At 41.0% G+C, this 18,626-nt stretch overlaps 2 protein-coding genes across 2 annotated transcripts; one reads left to right on the top strand and one right to left on the bottom strand.

The window, feature by feature from the left end:
* Positions 1–1,159: 1,159 nt before the first annotated feature.
* Positions 1,160–14,424, bottom strand: MEP1A (meprin A subunit alpha; the record flags this gene model as incomplete). The annotated part of the gene is made up of 14 exons (XM_082276780.1): positions 1,160–1,369; positions 1,736–1,943; positions 2,531–2,701; positions 4,088–4,546; positions 5,417–5,632; positions 8,229–8,378; positions 9,305–9,526; positions 11,134–11,309; positions 12,492–12,609; positions 12,928–13,006; positions 13,113–13,153; positions 13,827–13,874; positions 13,972–13,996; positions 14,398–14,424. The coding sequence occupies 14 exons, from the start codon at positions 14,422–14,424 to the stop codon at positions 1,222–1,224; spliced, it is 2,088 nt and encodes a 695-aa protein (XP_082132906.1). The 3' UTR covers positions 1,160–1,221.
* Positions 14,425–17,278: 2,854 nt separating this feature from the next.
* On the top strand, positions 17,279–18,229 carry LOC309570330 (taste receptor type 2 member 116-like; the record flags this gene model as incomplete). The annotated part of the gene is made up of 1 exon (XM_082277066.1): positions 17,279–18,229. One exon carries the CDS (start codon positions 17,279–17,281, stop codon positions 18,227–18,229), a length of 951 nt encoding a protein of 316 aa, XP_082133192.1.
* Between the last annotated feature and the right edge of the window lie 397 nt (positions 18,230–18,626).

Raw genomic sequence — 18,626 nt, forward strand, 5'->3', positions numbered from 1 at the left:
TAACTTGGTGATAATGCCTTAATTAAATGGATGGTTTGTCCCTACAGGACTGCTGTGATCAGCAGAATGGATCTAAGTAGGAATCAGCTCCCTGTGTACAACCTACTGCCATAAGAGTGCATTTTCCCTTGGCTGCCATCCCTTGTAACTTGTACCTGGTAAGTACAAGGGCAGCATCACCCTCTGTGATTATTTACCATTTGTATTCTGAACTCCTGCAGAGACAAAGAAACTGCTTTCCAAGGAAACCTGGATATCAGAGCTTCAAGTGTGGAAACTGTTAGAGCCCTTGAAAGCAGAGATCTTAGGACATATAGATGAATTTCTTTCTGATATCTGCAGTTAAGTTCGAGGATGTCAACACCTTATCCAGCACACTGTAGTACCATAGACCCAGTCTTCATCTTCACACACTCCTCGACTTGTGAGATTATGGTTTCCAAAGACATGTGAACTTAATGGCAACATGAGAGATTCTACCCTATGATAATTGATACTCTGCTCCAATTCCATCCAGAGCCTGTTGAAATTATGGGAGTTTTATAGTTGCTTTAAAAACCCCCTTCAGTTAGGCTCAGAGAATAGCTGTACACTTGAGTCTTTGAAAACCTTATGCGATGAAACCCTCTAGAAAGACAGCTAACTTTAATGTGGATGTATTTCCCTGCTAGAGCATTGGCCAAAACCGTGGAATAGTAGTTTATGAAATCTGTGTAATAGCTAATTAGTGTAAGAAAACCAGCACAGCCCCAGGGAAAGTGAGTGATGATGTACTGACTTACATAAATATCTGTACCCTTTAGAATTCTTGAGCAATTTTTGTAGGAACATTTCCAGAATCTTAATACATGTGTTTTGGTGTGACTTTTACTAGTGATTTGAGAGGTTTTGCCAGTTATTTAATCTGAGTTTGAACTGTGGCTGAGAGTAAATGCATAGGCTCTCAGCACTGCTGCTTGCTATGGGATGAAGAAACAAAACTTTCAAAAAACATACAAGAAAGGCAGTGTATGAATTTTCATCAGACAGCAGCTCTACATGACACATTTTAACTGCCACATCCCTCAGAAAAAACCAGACTGCTGCCAAGCTGTTGACAGAGCTTTTAATCCATATGATGACTGGTTTTCTACCATTTGTATTCATCGTTTTTCACTGAAACCTGGTATCTTATGAACTATGGAAAAACAGCAGGCTGAGATTTGTCCCCCCTGCAGTTTTTTATCTTCTAGCCATCATGGAAATGAGGATGATAGATAAGACAATAGTTCCAGCAATTCCACCAATCACCATTCCCAGGATGTTCCCGTGGACCTGCCTTGACTGACATCTCTCACCTGTGAAGAAGAAGGCTTGTCCTGTTGGGCACCTGGGAAAACAAAGCACAGATTCAGTGGATCAGCAGCCTTGTCATGCCCTCACCCCAAGCTCCTCACATTCATTATCCCAGATGAGCTGTTCCCATTGGAGGGATTCACATCACAACGTTCCCACCTTGTGTGGAGGCTATTTACACACCCTGGCAGCACCACAGAATGGGGCTTCTTTGCTTTATGCAAAGAAACCTGCTCTCCTGGCTGCTGGTAGGAACCAGTCACTGTGCTAAAGTGTTTTGTTTCTACCTTTCCTTGAAGACCTGGTGGCTTAGACCTCTGAGATCTGTAGCTCTGAATACTTTTTAGCTGCATTGCTTGAAGAAGAAGGCCAGGGCAAGGAGGGAGGAGGTCTGTGGTACCTGCAGCTTGCTTTTCCGTTCACATTCACACAGACTCCATCATTCTGACAAGGGTTTGGGTCACATGGGTCTGGCAGATAAGGCAGCTGGTCTTGGACAGGCTCCATGTCATGGGCTGCTCTCTTCTGCCTTTCAAGAACAAGGCCTTCCGTGAGGGCAGATTGCACACGTTGAACAGGAACTTCAGTTTTATTGAGGTGAATTATATCTTTTAAAAAAAGGAGAAAGACATCAGAATCAGTGAGTGATACTATGTGTAGTGTGCCTCATATCAGGGGCTCACAGGGTGCTTTGTGGACCAGAGGGTGCTCCTTGTCCATTTTCCCTTCACAGAGCTCTTGCTGTACCACAACAAGTTCTGTGTATTTAAAGCACAAGACAGAAAATAAGACTGAAATTACAGAAACAAGTTAGGTAAATCTGTGATGTTCTGTACTTTGAAAAATTATGCCAAGTGAGGCCATCCTACTTGGAAATAAACGCAGTGGGGATAGCCTTTAGTATGTTCAGTGCTTAGAAATGGACATAGCTACTGGTCAGGGTGCCTAAGGGTGTCTAAGAAGTTAGCATTTCAAAACTCACTGCCATTTAGATCCCCCTGAACTCACAATCACTTTAGTCAACCTCACCCACCTGACACTAGGTAACAGAAATGCTTTTTAAAGCATTAATCAACTTTTTAAAGTTGATTCCCAGTAGAAGAGATGTTGGAGACAGGTGGAAAGAGTTATTTGAATGTATGAAAATAGAAAGAATCACCTATTTTGTAAGGAGAATCAGGAAAAGGGTCCTTACCATTAAATTCTGCAAAAATAATCAGGTCATCATTTTTCAGGAAGCTTCTCCGTCTCATCTGTCTGTGGGATATGAAGTTACTCCACCCCCAGGCTACACTTCTGTTGCAATTGCACGACTCATCATATCTTCCAGCAATTGATGGTTTATCCCATATTATAGCTCCATTATCTGCAAAGAGAAAATGAGCACCACAATGTTGTGCAGCTCAAAGTACTACATGACTGCTTTCTGCATTACAGTGTTAAAGGGGATTTATGCTGTAAAATCAAGTTTAGACCTGAAATCCCCAAACAAATCCCAGAGGACTGACCAACTAAAGGTGCCAGGTGATCTTCAGGTATGGTCTGCGTGAGGATTCTTAGTCTATGTGAGACCACTGAAATTCCACAACTCCTCTTTCATTGCGAACTAACCAAACACAAATTGCCTCCTCATTGTCACCAGCTAAGAGTTTCCTCCTGAGTAAGGATGCTCCCCCACCAGTTTGCAAGTACCTATGGGTTAGAATTTAGCAGATTTTGGTCATTCCTATGATTTTATTGAACATATTCATACTTAGAGTTTAAAAGCTCCTACTGAAAAAGTATGTACTTAACTTCCACTAGAAAAAGTGGAAAGTGATGAAGATTCATGTATAGTATTTTATTCTGTAACAGACTCCATTTGTCCTATTATTATTTCTGTCACAGAATCAGAGAATAGTTTGGATTGGAAGGGACTTTAAAGATCATCTCATTCCAACCCCTGCCATGGGCAGGGACACCTTCCACTAGACCAGGTTGCTCCAAGCCCCATCCAGCCTGGCCTTGAATCCTTCCAAGGATGGGACATCCACATTTTCTTTGGGCAGCTGGTTCCAGTGCCCAGCCATCCTCACAGAAAAGAATTTCTTCCTAATATCTATTCTAAACCTACTCAGTTTGAAGACAATTCCCTTTTGTCCCGGCACTCCATGCTTTTGTAAATTGTCTCTCCCCATTTTTCCTGCAGGCTCCCTTCAGGTACTGGAAGGCCACAATTAGGTCACCCTGATTGTTCAGCCTTCTCTTCTCCAGGCTGAACGATTTTGAATTAACACATCCATGAGAAAGGGTGAATGTTGTGCATTCAGACCATGTAGGTTGAGGTTCACTGAGTATGTTGAAGTTGACTGAACCTCCAAAGTGCAGGTTCAAATTTTTGTTGATTTACTAACAGAATACTGCACCCTGCTGGCATTCCACCAACCTGTGATGATATGTCACCTATCACAATGGACAAACCACAGGTAGAATGGGAATTTCCTGCTCTCAGGAGAATTCTACATTTAGAATCATACTCAGATATCCCAGGGGTTGTTCATAATAACACCAACCTTGTATGTGTCACTTTTCATGTTATACAATCTTCCACAGGCAGGAATTCTGAGTCACACACTGGCAAGTTGTACACAGGAAAGTTTCCCAAACTGGGAAATATGTCCAAAGTTTCTCAGCTCTGAGTCCTACACTCAGCTCTCTTACTCTGACTCCTTGGCTCTCGCTGCCAACATTCCTCCAGGCAGGCACCTCTTACCTGAGTTAATGTGGTCTTTGCTTGTGGTGAAGCTTTTGCTCGAGGACATCCTTTTCAGGACATCGGGGTCCTGATCCAGCACGGTGAGCGTGGCCTGGCGGTTCAGAGCTGGCCACTCCAGAACTGCATCGTTCTCTCCACTGCACAGGTGGAAGGCAACACGAGCGTAGCTGCTGTTCTGGTAGTTCGGCAACACGCTGATGCCAAATCCATAACCCTCAGGGCTGTAAAAACGGGGGCTTTCAATAACACTGATGGATGAGTTCTCAAGGATTTTGCTGAAGTTGTGAATGACCCACACAGCTGTGGGACAGGGGGTCTCTGTCAGAGTGACATCATCAATAGCAATCCCACCCGATGAAGAGCTGGGGTTGCCCTTCAGTCCTTGGAAGACGTAACGGAACTTCTTCTGAGCGTTGAGGGTTACGTGGGCAATTTTCCAGTTGGAGTCACTGTCCGCTGTGATGAAAGGAAAGCAAAACATTGCTATCAGTGTGATTAGAGATATTATGAAGCAACTTGCCCCTAGCCATCCATCCCAGCTGCACTTTTAGACAACTGGACCTCTCACAGAGTCCTGAAGGGCAGAGATCTTAAGTTGATGTTGTTACTATAATATATCCACACTGTTTTGTTATCTAAATGCTTTGGAGATGTTGTACAAGGAACTCTTCACACATTAGGGAATGACAGTCTCTACCAGAAAGGGCAACATGCTAAGAGCTAAGACAAAAAGGAGGGTGGGAATCAAGTGTTAGAATTAGTTTTTTCTAACACTTTTCCAGGGAATATCCCTCCCTGCAAGCTGCTGCAGCCTGATGTAGGCAGATTATGATAGGTCTTGTGCTTTGACAACATAAAACACATGGAGCCTCAGTGGCTGAGTTTGTCCTATTTAGCAAATCACCTAAAGGGGAATCCAATTCACATTTCCAAAACTGCATATGTTTTTATATTTCCAACTATCTAAAAATCAGTCTGCAGTATTGACTGCAGAGGAGCACAGGTATTTACATCTGAACAGCACACTCTTAGATCATATAAGAGCCAGTGGAGACAGTCAGTTGGTCTCAGCATGGCTTGGGGTCCCTCTTAATCACCAAGTGTAACATAATTTTAGGGATGTTGTGACTTCTGCTGTGAAGCACCAAATTTACAATATTACAACCCACAGTTCCTCATGTAATACCAAATTTCTTAGCTGTATTGCAATGTATTCTGGCAACTTCGGGAAAATCTTTTGGTTTCTGAGACAGTCTTCTGCATTCATGGGAACAGTAAGACAACTCCTCCCCTCTACCCAAATATTCATCTTATTTCTAGAATTACCTTGAAAGGTTTGAATTTTCCTCATCTTGCGAATGTTCCCAGTGCCATCATCCTCTTTAAGCCAGATGATCAGCTTGTCAGAAGGGCTTCCCGTGGTCCTATAGAAGAACTGGAGGCACTGCTGAGTTCTCTTTGGATAAAGGATTCTGGACTCTAGGATTGCCACCTCATCTGCCTGGCCAGAGCTGGTGCTGAAGAACATGAAGTAGCCAGCATCTGGGAAGAAAGGGTAGACTGTCACTCCCTGTTTACACATTTCCTGCAAAGCTGCATAGTGTAAATTCATCATTTCAACTGCAGTTTTTTAGTAAGCAGAAGAGTAGTACTTAATGTGAATAGTAAAGGAAATAGCATGTGATAACCATCCAAGACAGACTGGGATAAGAACAGGAGTAGTAGTTCAGCACATACATGGAACTCACTGCTGTCAGCTCCTGTCAGTTTTGCATTAGTTGCTCTAATTGGAAATTGGATTCCTCAGGAATGTCAGAGATATATGAAATAGAGGATTCAGTGCTGACCACAAGCAATTAGTAGATACATTTTTAAATTTGATTTATACTGAAGATAATCTAAAAATGAGATCTTAGAGATCACATGCTATATTGCCTTGTAAAGAGTTAGATAATTTCTTATCAGCAATAAAGATGATAAAAAGGGGTTGGACACAAATCTAGCACTGTCCTGACCTTGAACATGCAGAAGGTCTTTTTAAACAGCTTTCCCAAACACTTCAAAACTCAATTACTCATCTTAAGAAAATTATTTAAGAACTCCTGCTCCTCTAGTTTAATTGTCCATTAACATTTTTGAAGTGTTCTTTTCTTTAGTTTTGAAGTGTCTACTTTTATCCTTATATTTACAAGGATTCACCATTTGCACACATCATATCTTGGTATCACATGAAGTTGTCATGTCTTATCTGTATGGTATTGTGCCGCTTTTTAGTTATTCAATTTAGTCAAAGATTAAATTAATAAGTTAAATTTTTTTAGCTGTTGTGTGAAAGTGCCATGGACTCCTGTCCAAGATAACATATCATAGAATCACAGACTGGTTTAGGTTGGAAAGAACCTTAAAGATCATGTTGTTCCAACAGTTACACCTGCATAAAGGCAGTGCAGCTTCCTGCATGGTTAGTGAAGGGTTTTGAGCTGTTTATCAGGTTCTCTCTAATCAGTCAGGGGAAGGATCTCCATTCCCTTCCACATGGTAGCAATGTTTTGAACTCATGTCCACAGAAGCCTTGCTAGAGATTGCTCTATGCAATGTATGACACTTGACCATCAGCTAAACTTATTTTAAATGTGAGTGTATTAAATCCAAGTATGATCACAAGTGAGAAGCAGCGCTGTGAGCCTGTTGTTGAAATTGTTGTAGTAACAAACCCCCAAATGATCTAGACTACGTGTCCTTTTTGATAAGAAAGTCAAAGGCAACAATAAGTATCCATGGCAATTAGAATATGGCCCTGGCAGACTTCAGCAGACCCCCTAAATGTTAAGCTGTACTTTCCCTCCTTCCATTTAGCCAGCAGTAAGTCAAAAACCCAGAATACCAAAGCTGTCTGGGCAAAATAGGATCCATCTATGTGAGAAACTTAGAATTTGCCCCACTTGAGATGATTCTGATTGCAGAACCACTTCTCAAAAAACATCAAAATTCCTGATAGAGTCAATGACCTTTTGGAGGTGCCAAAAGGAGAGACACTCCATACTCATGCAATTCATTTCTACACTTTGGAGATCCTCACCCACCCCTCTCCATTAACTCTTCAAATAACATTGATACTTATTTTGTACTGAGTCACTGGATTTTAAAGCCTAAGTGCACATTAAGTGCTCAGTTCAGGCAGACTGGATTTTACCTGATAAACTCAAACAACTCATTTAAATTATTTTCTCCAGTTACAATTGTACTGTATGGGGTGAGAAAGAGGAGAGAAAGAATTAAGAATCAGCTGAGGGTTAGAAGCATGTATTTCTAGAAAATACCAGGTGGTTTTCTTGAGTTATATTATATTCTTGGGCCTGATCCACAACTACCAGCATTATAAAAGGTTGGAGATCTGTTCTTTCCAGTGGGTGGGTCACTTGAGGGGAATAAGCTACTCCTGAGTGCAGCAAGTCAAAGAGTTACAAAGGACAAGTGAATGTGCTTTAGGTCAGGATTCCTTCCCCCTGTACTGAGGCAAAATTTACCACAGAAGTCACTTTTATCTTGGAAGTGTGTTGTAGTTTATCCTGTCTAAACAATGGGAAATTAGGCTCTTGCTTTTCAGAACTGCCGGTTGGGACTTCATCTTTATTCTCAGCTGTAAACTAACACCCTATGACTGTGACTGGGGCTCACTGCTCTGTTTTTGAGAATGTCTTCCTTTGCAAAATGATGAAATTACCACATCAAAATAAAAAGTATCCCTGAACTCCTATCATAAAATCTTTGCAACTTTCTTCTACTTCCAGAACTAGAACTCCACAAGCTTAACTTCCCATTTGCATTGCAAACACAACATTTATGAGTGGCTACAAGTGCTGTTTGATTCTTATCATGAGGTAACATAACTCTTATACAGACTTTGGAAGTCGAAGTAAATAATTTTCCAGGTTATATTTAAAAGACCTCTAGTTAAGATTGTTCTTTGTCCCCCTTGATCTTGCTAGTGTGGACAACATTCCACTAAATTGAAAAAGTTTAGTGAGAGTGGGAGTGCAAGCACTGTACAGAGTCTTTAACAACTTCTCTGAACCTGTCATTGTAATCAGCCCTGGAGAAAACCCAGCTCAGAAAGTGTCCCATTCCTTTGTTTTACCTCTGCAGCGCCCAGAAAGCGTGTGGTCCTCCTGCCCCGTCACGCTGCTCTGTTGGTGGACCCAGTTCTGGTCATGGTTGGTGCCCTGGATCATACCACAGATGTTCTCAAACTCAAAAGAACACTGGTCCAAAAAGGTGTGAGTTGAAGCTGAAAAAAAATACACACATGGTCACCTCAGAGTAGTAGCTCATTAAAATTTCTGCTCTAATTTTGGTGGGGTTTGTTTACAGCAGTATAACCATCCTGTAGAGAAGACAACCCTCACGCTAGGGGATGTGAGCCCAATGACTCAGAGGAGGAAACATTGGATTCCTGGAGGGATTCCCTGGATAAAGACAACCACCTTTGACCTCTTTGGAGAAGGTTAAAGAGCCCCACATGGCAGTGACTGTCTTTGTGCCTGTTTGCCAGCCTTGGTGTATTTAACCATTCCTCAGCTGAAGTTACTGTTCTTCACAGCAGTTCCCTGATTGATAAACTTGAGCTCTGTCCTTCCACTCTAAGCAAAGTCCACCCTATTACCTTAAGCTGGTTCAGCTGAGTTTGCCTGCAAGGTGATGCTTCTGCTGGCAGCACTGAGGGGACAATAACTTTTCAGTAACAACCATGATCAGTGATACCATCTTCAACCAGCTCAGCAAACACCTAGACAGTGTGGGATTCTAGAACTAGCCAATCTCAGGAGCAAAATAATCTAATTAAGACCAAATGTCAGTAAAAGAGGACAAAGTGCAGTTGCATTCACCTTAAAAAAGCACAACAAGGCTGCCCGCACACCACAGGCAGTACACAACCACAGGTCTGAACTCCAGGGAGCAGCATGGAAGAAAAAGTGTGAATGGTTTGACTTTCCTTGACTAATTTTTACAAAAATCATGAGAGTGAGAAGAGCTAAAAACGGATGAGAAGGGAATAAACTGTTTGTGTTTATCTGCACACCGCAGGTCCTGTCCCATACCTCCTGAAGCACAGTTGAGAAGAGTTTTTGTTATTTTAGAGATGTAAGGAGGGTGGACCAGCCTGGCTCAAGTATAACCAAATAAATAGTTTGCCATGGTTAAATTCTGACTTACTGCAGTTGTACATGCGATTCAGTCTTTCCAGGTCAATGGCACTGAGGTCTAGACGTTGTCCAATTATGTCATCAAATGCTGGTATCTTTGCTGTAATTGTGGGGACACTTTCATTTTTGTTAAATGAAAATGGTTCATAGTGCATCAATGATTCATAGTCGTAGGGGGTGTTCAGATCAGTGATGTAGCTGTCATTGTACTTCGCAAAATTGTGCTCTTTGCCTGGTAAAAGAACAGAAAAGTGCTTCATTTTTAGAGAAAATCGAAAGGAAATGGCATTAGCACATCCCCTTGGATACAGTTTTCTAAGGCACAAATTATATACCCAAAAGCAATTACTTTGCAACAAAATATTGAAACTTAGATTTGTGTTTGTCATTTGGACAACAAAGCAGTGCCTTTGATTGCAGCTCTGTGCTCTCACAGGTGACTTCAGTAAATTCAAAAACAAATACCAATGAGCTGTAAAGAATGGTATATATAGGAGGTTAGATTACAATTAATAGGAATGGTTTAACAGTAATGATCCTGAAGGATTAAGGATTAATATATTCCATTCCAGAATGTGTGAACATTGATGCAAACATTTCCCAGGATATTAGATCATATATAGAGAAGGAGAGGTCCTGAAACTCATAAAGGAGATAAATATGACAACCCTGGAGTATCTTCAGGTTCTGTTCTCCTTTAGGTAAAGAATGCCCTAGCAATCTCTGGGGGAAAAAAAGGTATTTTACCCTAGATTTATAATATTGGTATTTCTACTGAAATGGCCCTTGGAAACACATTCCTCATGGTTTCTTGGTGAAGTAATTTGCCCTTAGAGAAAGTTTTTTATTAAGAAGGTGTCTGCTAGGGCAAAGAGAGGGAGCCATTTCACAGGCTTTGGTATAAAAGTAAAAAGATCTTGCGAGCATTTCTGACTGCAAATAATGTTTTCAGAATATTTGGCATTCTTTTTCAAAGATAAAACATCACATGACTGTGCTGTTGGGTAATTACAGTTTCTCTATATAACAACTGCCCTGCCCTTCTGCAAATCACAAAGGTCTTCAGTTCAAGGCTTGAGGTTATATAAGAGCTTGGAATTGTTTTCTTACAGATACTTGAATTGCACCTTTTATCAAAAATAAAATTTAAAAAAATCCTCCCCTAGCCACTCCTTTTCAAACAAATCATTGTTGTGTAAATACATAATCAGATCTCACAGAGGACTACAGAAGAAACTGCCTAGGGACCAGGGGGACTGTGAAGATTTTGCTGAAACTCATAAAGCCACTGAATCTGATAATATTAAACCTGAAAGCAAAAACCTACAGAGACAGGCTGGGCAGGAGAGAAATACTTCATATTTCCCATCTGATATAATAATTCTGAGGTTTTTTTCATGTGCAAAGTGAATATTTCCAGTTTCAGGAAAGCCTGAATCTCTGAATATAAAAACCTTTCAGATTTTGAAAGGATCTTTGTTTAAAGAAGAGCCACCTCAAATCTCACCATCTAAGTTTACAATTTGCATGATATGGTAAGAGGAAACAGATTCAGAGAGATGGGAAGTGATTTGTTTGAAATAAGAGAGCAGATCAGTCCTGGAGCCAAGGGGAAATAAAAGTCGTGGTTTTCAAGCAGGGCCTCTATCTTCTGGCCTTAGACAATCTCTGGCTTTTGACCAGAGAAGTTGTACCAAAATTTCTTGATTTACTGTGGTCTCAGGTGTGCCCTACCATTTCTAAAATTCTATCTTTAGAAAGGTCTTAAAATCTAGAAGTGCAAATAGGATATTGATAAATCTGCACTTTGCAAATTCTAACTTGAATGTTAAAACCCACCTGCAATAATTTCGTCCCACCAGATATTCACGTAGTCATCCCGGTCCATCCTCGACTGCTCATGGTAAAATCCTAAAGCGTGCAGGATCTCATGTTCCACAATAGCTCTGTAGTCACACCTTGACCCAATTGAGAGGTTCTGTCCAGTCTGCAGGTCCCCCACCATGGACCAACACCTGAGAAGGAGGGAGAGCTTACTCCCTGTTCAGTAAAGTTTTCTTCTCTATATTTAACTTCTCAATCTGCTCACTGGATTTAAAGTACAATCATAAATGTTCTTAATATTAAAGGAGTCACATAAATCATTATTTAGATGCTGACCACATGCCTTAATTCTCTAAAAATATGCTACTCTGAAAGCAGACTTACCCCCAGAAACTATCACTTCATTACTTATCCTCTGTGTCAGAGAAGCTCACCCTGCATTTTTGAAAGCCACAGAAGTTTAGTCCTGCATCAGCTTCCATTTTGCCAAGAAACATAAAACATACATGGAAACAGTAAATTCATCAAAACAGGCTGAGCTTTTTTGCAATAACTTGGGCTAGAGAAAAAACTCAGGAGTATTTAGAATAGCAACATTTGGTCCTTTTTAAGAACAACCATGCCTTGCATTGGCCAGAGGTGTGAAAATACATTTCCAGTATTAAGATCTTCAACACTGACTTGTCAAAAATTATGGAGCTTGCAAACTTGTACGACAAGTGTCATAGGACACTCAAGGAAGAGCTGAAGGCAGAAACATGAACTTCTGGGAAAATAAGAAATATTCACAGCTGATATAGTGATAAGATTTTTGTGCTTTTCTACACTTTCTTTCAAAACATGCTTAGTTGTAGGAAATAAAATAAATCCTTTCAGTTCTTGAAAACTTGAATTTCTGTGTATAACACCCTTTCAGATTTTGAGAGACTAGTCATTAAAGAAGAGCCATTCCAAACCAACAGATATATTACAATAAACTCTCTTTCCATCACTTTTTTTTTTTTTTTTTTTGTCTGTCTTACAAAAATTTCCAAACTTGAATTCTAGCTATTCACATTCACTTTCCTGGTAAGTTAAAAGGATGTACATGGGACTCTTCACTGAAATGGAAAACAACCCTAGATGGAAAACTGGAAGCAGCTGATGAAAATTCAGAGATGCTGGGATTCACCTTCAGAGCTCATCCCGTAAATAACAGTCAGCAGAGGGAGGCAGCTGCTTGCAAGCTCTTTGTCTGAGTGCAAAATGAGTTGTTTCCTGGTGGCCTCTTTTTCTCTGCTGACAGCAAACCTTTAGACTGCTGAAGTCAAATGGAATGGGTTCCCAGCTGATTCTACATTGCAAAACTAAACAGAATTTGATATTACCCTTACCCATCTTGTTTGCTAAAAAAAATGTAGGTTCTTTCTCCTTCATATGGCTTGAAATCAACGCAGGACTTCAGGCGGAACATTTCAAATGCCTGGAGAATTACTCCTTTGGCATTCAGGTCTGGAAAACAAGGAAAGAACCTTTAATACATTGCAGTTTGTTCACCTTGGAGACGTAAGATATGTACAGATTCACACATGGAACCAAAGGAAAAATGATCGAAAAGAAATTATTGAATTTGATTAAGTTGTGGTTTGCTATGTTAGCTGTAGAAGGAAAATAATTTTGATATAAACAAGACTGCAATAAGTAGTTATTAGTGACGTTTAACATTTTTAGTGTGAGAGAAACAGTTCTGGAAAAGGCAATTTTTTTATCACAGGGACTGCAGTACAAATAAGGATTGGAGATAAAATCTGAATAAAGTGTCTCCTTTACCTAGGTCATCACCCAGAATATAGGGAATAGGGAACTTCCATCTGTAGGTCTCATTTCTTAAGGCATTTCGCTGGTTTTTCTGAAAAGGGAATTAACAGCTGGTGATGCATCTACTGCAGGGAGCTAAGCTGATTTGTAGCAAAAATACAATTAGGACAAGCAACAGAAAGCTTTTAATTACTTACAGGGAGCAATATATCGCCCTGAAAGAGGTCCAGTCCAGCAGCTGAAATGCAATTTAATCAAGGATAGTGTCAATGAAACATCAAATGTATTTCATTTCATAAACCATATTGAACATACTTATACAAGGTTAATGTCCTTGGGCAGCTACAGAAAATAAGTAAGGACCAGCCTCTATACACTGAAATATAGGCAATAATAAAAGTAACAGCAGTTTCTAGTTTCTACTCAATATTTACTTCTTGGCAATGTTTGCGTTTGTGGTGGCACTATTATCCATGGTCACCTTTGATAATCTCTGCTTGCTCTCCGGTAGTGACAAGAGTCACACAGTGGGACAGTGCTCAATAAACATCTAAGTTTTTTTCCATGTTTGTAAAACTTTATAAAAATCATATAGAGATGGGCAGAAAATGCTAGTGGGACTCCAGAGTCCTTCCAAATCATACAGTGTTTTTCTGCCTTAGCACCATGGGTCTGTGCAAATTTCAGAAAGGAAAGACATCTGCGTCCCTTGTTTACACAGGGTTCCAGTCCTGGATAGATTCAGGTGTCACAGAGAGAGGAAGGTAATTCAGAGCTCACTTGATTATAATTCTCTTGAATTATATTTTCTCTCATGAGCTACCTGACTATCAGTCTCCTTTACAATACTGAAAATTCAGCATTATGCTCACAACTCTTCAGGCCTCATGAGAATTTAGTCATGAACTCACCCAAGTTGATGTGAGGAATGTCTTTGAATATCTCACCAGCTCCAGCATCTGCAAGACAGTCAAAACGTAGAGTGTTCGGATGTGGTGGCACACAGCAAGTAGAAGGAAATGCTTCAAAACTCAAACCAGCTCACACAGCACTTACCAGCTTCACTGGAGACATGTCCCACCTGGAAGAGAATGGAATACAACCAGTATAAGGTATGCCTCTAGACTGAGAGGAGCCTGTAGAAATCAGGTTTTACTTACAGAGACTGGAGAACCATAGACAGAACATAGAAGAAGTGTCAGGCAGAGTGGGAAGATGCTAGAGCCCATTTTTGCAGTGGGAACAGAAGCTGGTCTCTCTCATCTCTGGCAATATATAGGGCATGTTGCTGAGCTTTCCATGGAGCATCAGCCAACCAGCATCGGACTTTCCACCTTTGAAGCATTATTATAACAGTCAGATTTCCCCCTGGATGGCACCTGATGGCATTGCTCTTATCAACTACCTAAGTCCACTTGGAGGAACATTGCAGAGAGGAATGTGGTAACTTCATGTCTTCAGTGCAGCTGGTGAAAGACCCACCCAGACTTCACATAACAGGTTCTCCATCTGGCCCAAAGTTGCTGACTCCTTCTCCTGTGTTTGTTATCTGTTAGCATTATGATCTTGACTGCATAGGAGAAAAGCCACACTCTCAAGCAGAATTATTCCAGGTTTATAGCAGTCCAGCGCCATTAGAATTTGGCCCAGTGCTGCTTTCAATTAATAATTAACATCACATTGTAAAGATTAGAAGTAAGAGAGATATGATTATGAATGCCCTGACAGTGTTTTCCCTCAGCTGATCCCATCCCAGAACTGATGCTCCATGCACAACCTGCCACTCTCTGCCTCCAGAAGTGGTCACTTGTATCAGTAATCTTTGACTTTCCAGTTTGATGCTCCTTTGTTTTCTGGTGGGTTTCAGAGATCACAAACTCTTGTCCTGCACCTTGCTGTCTTCTTTCTCAGGGGGCATGGGTCAGGAAGGGCTCTGTAAATCATTAGTTTGCTGTGCATCAGTATTCCCATGAGTTCCATGTGCCCTGGAGTACCTGAGTGCCTTTAACTTAGGCATGGAATCCTGTTCTTCATTTCACATCTGAAATTAAAAGTCACAAAAGTGGGGATGTTCACCCCTATGTTCAGCAGTTAGACAGGAAAGGGCTTGTGCCATGACACCACCACCCACAGTGCAAGGCAGAGAGCTTGGGTCAGTAAGTTTTGAGTAGGATATGGGCTTGTCCTAGAAAGGAGTCAGTCCTTCAACCTAAGCAACATATTTTTCTCCAAACAAATCAGAGTAGGAAGCTATTCATAAGAGATCACATTGCAGAGAAAAAAGTACAGAGATCTTTTCTTGTTTGGAGAAGAAGGGCCCCAGAGCACTAATCTTTCACCTAGCATACATGGGTGTTCTTCAGCACTTGCTTTTAGGAATGATTGTTTCTGACACCTAAGCTGAACAGGACACACTATTAGTAAAATAAGTATGTCTCAAGATACATCATGTTGAGGCTGTTCTCACAGGTGAGCAAAGAAAGTAAAAACACAGCACGAAGGCCTTATTTGCAGATGCATTGCAGTGGATGTGAGAACAAAACAAAAAACTGAAGCAAAATCAGAGTAGTCTGAAAAACACTTGGGTTTTAGTACCCTTAACTTTAAAATGACTGAAGAACCTAAAGAGGATGTCTAAAGAGAAGTCATTCTGAGGGCATATATTTGTTTTCATATATATATAGGGGCTCTCTTGGACCCCCTTTAGGCACTGGACTGGGCTCTAAGGTCTCCCTGGAGCCTTCTCTTCTCCAGGATGAACAGCCTCAGCTCTCAGCCCGTGTCTATAGCAGAGGGGCTCCACCACCAGTTTCATTTTGTCCTCCCTGGAGGGCAGTGCATGCACATGCTTCCATTGGCTGCAGTTCTGTAAAAAACTTGGTGATGGGAAAAGCTGTTGCTCTTCCACGCTGGGTAGTACAGCAGGTGCCTTATGGTTTCTTACACCACATTGAATGAAGTGCCCCAAATTGCTGTACGTCAGTATTCCCACACCCAGGGGCAAATCCACCCCAGATTCGTAGACACAGGCACAAGCTGGTGTCACTAAATGCAGATAATCCCTTTTGTTAATCTGCTTGTACTGGTTTTAACTCCACTGTAACACAAACTTTGAGACAAAAATGTGGCTCAGGTATTTGTGTCCTTCATATGGGCAAGAATGAAAAAAAAGTCTCCTGAGATTAAAAACCTGTCATATCAAAGTGGCACCAACCACATTTTTAATAAAAAATTACCCATCCAGCTTCCCAAATTTTAGGTAAGTCTGTTTCCATTTGTAGAACTTGAAATCAGCAGAAGACTGAACTTGTCAAATGCCTCCAGGTTAAGAACTTCAGCATTCAGATCTGAAATACACAGCAGAGGATAACAACAGAACTTGCTCAGATTTTAAAGTATTATAAATATCTATAATTCTAGAAGAAAGAATGAATAAGTGTACATAAAAATAGGAGCACATATAAAAAATATCTGCCTGGATGAAAGAACAGGAGGCTCTTAGCAAAATTCCCTGACTGGAGTAATTTTGGCAAAGGTCATAGAGAGATAGTCTGTTATTAGATAAACTGATAATACTGAGACAAACAAGCAGGGTTTTGGACATCGCTGGAAAATTTTATTGCATGCTATAATATAATCTGAACTGTTGTCAACTTTGAGCTCAGCGCCAGTAAAAAGAGATGCAGGACAGATACATATGATTTTAACAGCAATTTATTATTTATTTCTCCTCTTGTATTATTCAAAACTTAAAATAGTGTCTAAAATAAGATGGTAACAAGGATAATGCTCTGAACTATTTTACTTAGAAAATATCTGTATGTCCTCTCAGCCTGTACTGAGATGGGACTGGTAGGAAGACACAAGGCATATAGGAGGGAGCAGAACATGAATGTTTTTCAGATTAGGATTCCCTGACTTGATTACTCACCTCACTGTCATGGCTGTGCTTTGCTGAGTGCAAGACCAACTCTGAGTGAGCATTGATGGTGAGCAAGGGAGACAAGAACCCAGATCATGAAGCCTGACACTGCTCAAACACGGGTCAGGCACAAAAGCACAACACTCTCCACTGCACAAAAACATCTCCGCTGTTTGTGTCACCCAACACAGCCCCCCTGAACCAACATTCAAATTGTCAAGGGTGACACCGGCCCCAGGTAAGGTGATACCCAGCACATTTACATCCCTGCACCTGCCCTGCTCCCCAGAGCAGCAGCACCAAAATCCCCCCCAGCAGCAGCAGCTCTATAAAGCTGCTCTTGCCATCCCTGACGCTCCACCAACAGCAGCCACTGCCCTGCCTCAGGCACTGCTGCCACAGCCCCCTTGGCCAGCACAGCTCTGCTCCCCAGCTCGCAGCATGGAAGCTTGTCACTCTCCACAGCAATCCAATGTCACTTCATACGGGGCCGCAGCTCTGGCCATCATCAGCCTGGAGACCTTTGCTGGCATGTGGATAAACGCTTTCCTTGTTGGTGTGCTTTGCATTGCCTGGGTCAAAAAGAAAACCCTGAACTCTAATGAGAAGATCTTGCTGCTTCTGGGATGCTCCAGGTTTTGGCATTTGTGCATCTCATGGGTATATTCCTTTCTTTCAATAATTTATCCCAATTACCTTTATGTTCACACCATAATTCAGCTTATTGTATCTTTTCAAACGTTTTTAAATTATTCCCACTTGTGGTTTTCTGCCTGTCTTTGTGTTTTTTATTGCATAAAAATTGCGAATTTCAGGAACAGGTTCTTCATCTACCTGAAAGTAAAAATTGACAGGATTGTGCCCTGGCTCTTGTTGGGGTCAGGGATTTTAGCCTCAGCTGTCAGCATCATTATCTATGACCTCGCTGAAACTGACAGTAACAACCTCAATTTCACCTGCCTTGGAAATTTTTTGGAAGCAAGTGTCAGAATGGATAAACATTTTTTCCCTTCTTTTTTTCTTGTTGGCTTTGGATATGCTGCTTCATTTATGGCAGTCATCTTTTCTGCTGTTTTCCTTCTCTTTTCTCTCTGGAGACACAAACGCAAGATGCAGACAAACTCCAGGAACAACCTCAGCACGGATGCCCACATCAGAGCCATGAAATCTATTATCTCCTTCTTAGTGATGTACAGCATTAATTTCGTATGTTTGATCCTGACAATAATTTACGTCAATAAGAATGAAAATACCATGATACTTCTTATATCCATATATCTGAATGCATTTCCAGGTGTTCATTCCCTTATTCTGATTTTTGGTAATCCCAAGTTGGAAAAGGCACTGCTAAAGATTCTCTGCTATGTGAAGTGCAAGTTTTTCATGAAGTAGGAACTGTGAAAAAAGCTGGAGCCCATGCAAAATGTTGAATCTTCACCATAGAAAACAAGTAATGTACTCTAATGCAACTCTCTAGGCAGTGCAGATGATACAAATGTTATCTCTTCACCGTCTAAGTTAAGAAAAATTCATTCATATTTATTGAACTAAACTATTGTGAGTTAAATAAGTTATTACTGTATTTAGATTTAGCTAAATCTTTGAGATACATTTTTGTCATTAGCAAAGTCATTTAGCCCTGTTGTAGGAATGAAGCCTAAATCCCAGCGTGGTGAAGGGATTAATATGGGCATGAGAGTCTGCTGGAGGGGTGATAGATTATCAGGCAGAGGCCCTTTACCTCTGCCTGAGCCCAGTGGAAGAGGGAGCGATGTCCTGTTAATGCAGC

This window comes from Coloeus monedula, assembly GCF_965178545.1.
Source record: "Coloeus monedula genome assembly, chromosome: 2".
Lineage (NCBI taxonomy): Eukaryota > Metazoa > Chordata > Aves > Passeriformes > Corvidae > Coloeus > Coloeus monedula.